The following is a 5,941-nucleotide window of genomic DNA, read 5'->3' on the forward strand; positions in this document are numbered from 1 at the left end:
TTAATCCAAGAACAAGATGTTTATAAAATTTATAAACATCATATGCATTAGAGATTACTGATAGATAAGATCAATTGAGATATCTCACCTCATAATTCACAAACTGAACCTCATTTGTAATCTCAAATTTCACAAAAATTAAAATTTATTTCACTCCTAAAAGAGGAACCAAAAAAGGGGTTCCCTCCACCTTCATCTGCCTCTAAGCAGAGCCTTCTCGGCTGTGTCCATCTCCTCCAATATTCTGGCCTTGCGCTTCGCCGGAATGGGAGCCGTCGGACCGAAGCTGATGTAATGGCCGGAGACGGCGTTGAGGGCGGAGTACATGTCCCGGAAAGACGGTCGGCCCAGTAGAGCCTTCTCTCTCCTGTATTTCGCCACCCATGAATTGGAGGCGTCTCTTAGGTCGGCCACCGCAGTCGCCACATCGGGGTCGGTCTTGTCCATGTTGATGGTGGTTCTCACTTTGTTAATCACGTCCGCCGTCTCTTTTACATACTCCTCGTCGTTGGCGGCGACTGCTTGGGGTGCAACTGGGAGGAGCAGTGCATGGGAGAGGACTCCGGCGGTGACGGCGATGAGTTCTCTGCGGCGGGGTTGTGGGGTTGGTGGTGGTGCAGCATTGGTGGTGGTGGTGGGGAGTTTGGATTTGATCAGAAAGAGGGGTTTGGGTTTGGTAGTGGGGGTGATGAGTGTGGGAGAAGCCATGGATTTTGGAGATATGAGACCTGAAGAGGAGAGTTTGTATTTTTCCTTTCTAGTAAGGAAGAAGGAGGGTTGGTTGATTGCCACGTGGGCTTATCACCTTATCCTATTTGAGGTTTTTTTTATGGGGAAGACCCAATGAGATGAGATGAGATGCTTGCTAGATATATGCGTGTGCAAGTGTCCCTCACATCACCACATCATGGGAATTTTTTGGGTTTGTTTTTAATTTGGAATTGAAAAATTGATGGAGGAGGAATTTTTTTACTAAAAATATATCAAATTTGGGAGAATTTAAATTAAACCTTCCATATAAATTATGATAATAACTAATAATAGGGCGAATTTTTTTAGTTACCCATCATTGTCTACCACTCAATGGGATGAGGTGGGATAAATATTTGTAGGTTGGAGAATTCTTTTAAAGCCTGTGAAAGGTTTAGGTTGATTCAAATATGATTTTATCCCACCTACCCCATTATATATGATATTAAATAAAAATTTATATTTTTTATTTTTAATTATATTTATATATTATTTTTCATAAAAATAAATTATAAATATTTATTTAATTATAAATTGTGTTTTAAAAGTAAAAATTTAAAAATAAAGAAGGTGGGGCAGGATGGATATAAGAATTTTCTATACCCATCTATCTCACCCTACCCTATTTATTTATTTATTTTTTTAACGGGTATGAGAATTAATTTGAATAAATGAGACAAGGTTGGAATGGGGGTGACCCATCCCGAACTTGCCTCATTGTCTTTCCTAATAACAAGAGTTATAAGAATTAAAGGTGGCATAAAAATGGTAAAAATGATGAAAACCAAAAATATGTTGCAATATCTTATGTTAATAGAAAAGTTATAAGAAATCAAAGAAATTTAGAGCCCGTTTGGTAGTGATTTTAGTAGAAGTGTTTTTATTTGAAGTGTTTTCTGCTATAGTGTTTTTGTGAAAAACACTTTTATAATAATCAGAAAAAATGATTCTAAAGTGTTTTTGATAATATATTGTATAAATATAAAAACACTTTTAATATTAATAAATTACTAAAAAGGACATACAATTTTAATTAAAAAAATGGTATGATAAACAAAAAAAACTTTTTATTAATGAAAAAACATCTAAATCACTAAAAAAATAACATTGAATAAAAGATAATTTTAAAATTAAAACAATATATGATTACCTATTAATTTATAATAAAAAAAAGACTTTTCTAATTAAAAATAATAATTTTTTTATCACTATACTAAAATTTTAAAAAATATTTACAAAAAACATCTAAATCAATAAATAAATAAAAACATTGAATAAAAGATAATTTTAAAAGTAAAACAATATATGACCACCTATTAATTTCTATAAAATAAAAAAAAGATTTTTCTAATTGATTTATCACTGGGGGGCATTTTTGGAATATTTCAAAAAAATTGAAGTGTTTTTTTTAAAAAAACACCTGTCAAGTGATTCTCTAAAAATCACTTCAAGTGTTTTTCCAGATTTTTAAAAGTGTTTTTTAAAATTTGCCAAACACTTTATTTTCATCCCAAAAACACATAAAAGTGTTTTTAAGGGTAGAAACACTTTTAAAAATCACTGCCAAACGGGCTCTTAATTGCAGGTGTCAAGAGTCTTTTACTAGCTTTATCATATAGTATAGTTTGTTTTTCCTTCTTCTAGTTGTTTTTTAGAAAAATACTATTGTATTATGAATTTATATAAAATTAATATGGGTTATACAACTAATCAATTTAGATTATTGTAACTTAAAAGGAGACAAGCCGAGAGTGGAGTGTTGAACCTATTTTTTAAGTTGTCAAATCTTATTGGTCTGGAATCTTTTTAAAGAAAAAGGAAATTTTCATGTCTTAATCAAATTGTTTGTTCTTAATCTATCATTATTATAATTTCTTTTAAGATGTAAAAAACTAATTCTAACTGTGATATCCTATATTGGATAAGGGAAAAAGTTTTTAAAACTATATAAATATGATTACTTTTTAACCATATAGATGCGTTTTAAAACCATGAAAACCCTTTTAGGTTTGAAACGGATAATATTTACTTAGTTAAGTGCGAGTCATTATAAATAATGTCAAAACTGATCCCTGACCTTGGTGTGAAAGTTTGTTTGAATTTATTTGACTCTGTGAAGAATATTTGTTTATTTGACACCGTAATTCCGTGGGAAACAATGAAAACATTGTGTGATGTTTCTAATGTCTCATATCGGATAAAAGAGAAAATTTTTTATGTTATATAAACGTGAAAAAGAAAGTTGTGATATATTTGAGAAGATTTTGTTAGGGATTGGGAGATGAAGAAGGGAGATTTCCTAGTGGGAGTAGATGCTGATCCTTGCTCATAGGGCCCTGAACTTGGGTTTCCATGGACAGAGTTGGGAACGTTGGGCAATATGGGGCACTGGAAAAAGAATTTGGAGTGAGTTGGGCCAGAAATAGAAAAGTGTTTCAATGAGGTTTGTAATGGGTAAGAGAACAGGCCTTTAATGGTGAGGAAAGTAGGCCATGTGGGTCAAAAGTTCAGATGGGCCTTGTGGCCCATGCGCATTCCAATTTCCAAGTGGGGAAGCCCCGAGTGGGAACTGATGACCTCAGTAAGAACACCTACACCTACACTCTAAAATGCTAGGAAGGAAACCACCGTTATCTTCTCAATTACAACTTTGAAAAAGAGTTTTTGACTTGTTAGAAATCAATCCAAACATGTCTTCATCTTTTAAATGGTTGCCCATACGCTTAATTCTAAAAGCTAGGGGAAACTAGGGTGTAAACAAAACAAAAAAAACCATCAAACCCATCCAAATCAACTAAAACCAAACTTATTGATTCAGTTTTAAATAATGAAAAAAGTCAAACCGGTTTGAGAATTTTGAAAACCCATTTTGTCTCGGTTTGGTTTTTAATTTTATTGTCTCCTATAAAAATTGAATCAAATCAATGTTTTAAAAATTATATATAATTGTTTGATATTTATTAAGTTTTTTTATATTAAATTGTATTAAAGTTATTCTGTGGACCCCGCATTTTCGCCTCATGCGTTTCCCACTCGATGGCAAGCTCGGTTTTCATTTTGAAAAATGATTTAATTTGATTAAGAAAATGACTTGGAGTCGCCACTTATTTTTGTTTTATTTTTAAAAGGGTAAACAAAATAAGAAAGAAAAACCCTAAATGTGACTCCTTAATTTGGAAAAGACGGTATGCGAAAAACCAGATCGAGTTCGGGGGTCAGGTTACTTATTAGGAAGGTACGGTAAAAACCGTAGCACCCTTCTAAGTCCCTAAAAACGGGTCTCTACTAATAAAATGAAGCAATCATAGCAGTGGACGAGTAGATCAATGAGTACCCAGAATAAATCATGCACACGTGAGAATCAAAATATGCTTGGACAATTACCAGAGTGAAAGTAGGTGCGTACCTGGGCGACGAGCCACCATGGGCTATCAAGAGAGAGGTTAGTGCACAATTAAAAAATAATAGCATGCATGGCGGAGAGCAGGATAAATAAATCATGTATGATAACCAAGTCAATCAATCAAATCAATCAATAGATCATAAGATCATGTATGTGGGGCCCCCACCAAAGCCCGTTCGTTTTTGCATGAATTAATTTCACAAATTCCATTATTTTGGAATTATGAAAATGACATTCACGCTTATATAAAATTAAGAGAAAAAATAAGATTATTTGAAAACCAAAGCGGAATTAAAATTGTTCGAGTGAAAACTGGATTTTTGAAATTTATTTGAAAATTGAAGTCCCGAAGATTATCTGATGATTGGAGCCTTGGAAATTGAATTTAAGAATGAGAATTTTGGATATTAAATTTGAAGGAAATTAGAATTTTGGGAAATTGGGAATTAAACTTGGAAAACGAAATTTTGAAGAATTATTTAAAACTGAAATTTTAAAAATAAAATAATAATAATAACGAAAATAGTAATTATTATTAAATAAATAAATGTAAAAATTAAAATTTTAGAAATTGGAAATTAAATTTAAAAAATTAAAAAAATGAAATTTCGGAAATTAGAGCTTTGAATATTAAATTGAGAAAATGAAGTTTGAAAAATTAATTTTAAAAGAATTCAAAATTTTAAAAATTAAATTTAAAAGTTAAATTAAGACATCAACACATGAAAGAATTAAAAAAAAAAAAAAAAGAAAAAAAATTTGCTGGATGATGGAAATTAAAGTATGAAATGCAAGGAAAGTGACTTTTCATATCATGGCTTTTACGGGTAAAAGAAATAGAGAAAATAAAATAAAATAAAAAGCAATGATGAGAATTGGAAATTGAGACTTGATGGCATCCTCATTAAATGCTATAATATTTCTTTTCCTAATATATGCAAATGACATTGCCCCAATTCCTTCAGTGGCGGGTCCACCGGGAGAAAAACTCCCAAACACCATCACCCATGCTGCTGCTCTCATTGGTGCCCGACTGATTAGCCCCACCACTGGCAAAGCCGTTGCCACCACCACCAGGGGCGAGGCTGTCTGCTTCACCCTCAACGCCTCGTACAGACTGGACAGACTGGAAGGCTAAGGAGAGGAGAGTGGTAGGCTGGGTGGGGGTGTGTGAAGGAGAATACATCCCGTGGAAATGAAGACAAAACAAAACCCTCACATGATGCATTAGCAAGCTAAAACAGGGCTGTATTATTCTCAAATCATCCCAAAAAAAATAAACGAGATAGCAGCAATGAACCCATAGATCAAACAGTAAACTCAAAACTGAACATAAAATCATGCAATCCGCGGAAACTACTGAGAAAAATAAAAGAACGAGGCTTTATGCCAATAAAGTGAAACCCAAAAATCCACAGTAGTCATACCTTTCTCTTCTTCTTCCTCAAGCTCTCTTTCTCGTTCTCTCCTAGATCCCCACCCTCCAAAAAAACTCCCATGTGATCCGTCCGTCTCCCCCTTTTCAGCTGCTGCCCATCTTCCTCTCATATCTCTCCTTCTCTCCTGTTTCCATCTTCCACCGCAAGCCACCCCGTACCCCGTCCCATCTGCCGCAAAAAAAAACAGCTCACTTGAGATTCCCCTCCTCAAAAGCAGCAAAAAAAAATCATAATAAAAAGAAAACCCCCAGCTCCTCGGGGGGGTCTACAAATATGCCCCTCTTCGATAGAGTTCACGAGTGCAAGGAATATGAATACTGGAATGAAAAGAAAGTGTGAATAGTGAGTG

General features: G+C 33.8%; 1 protein-coding gene across 1 annotated transcript; it reads right to left on the reverse strand.

Moving 5' to 3' along the window:
- Positions 1-840, reverse strand: LOC100263742 (photosystem II repair protein PSB27-H1, chloroplastic). The gene has a single exon (XM_002277753.5). It carries the CDS (start codon positions 706-708, stop codon positions 193-195), a length of 516 nt encoding a protein of 171 aa, XP_002277789.1. The 5' UTR covers positions 709-840; the 3' UTR covers positions 1-192.
- Positions 841-5,941: the final 5,101 nt, after the last annotated feature.

The sequence above is a fragment of the Vitis vinifera genome, chromosome 12 (genome assembly GCF_030704535.1).
Source record: "Vitis vinifera cultivar Pinot Noir 40024 chromosome 12, ASM3070453v1".
NCBI classification, from domain to species: Eukaryota; Viridiplantae; Streptophyta; class Magnoliopsida; order Vitales; family Vitaceae; genus Vitis; species Vitis vinifera.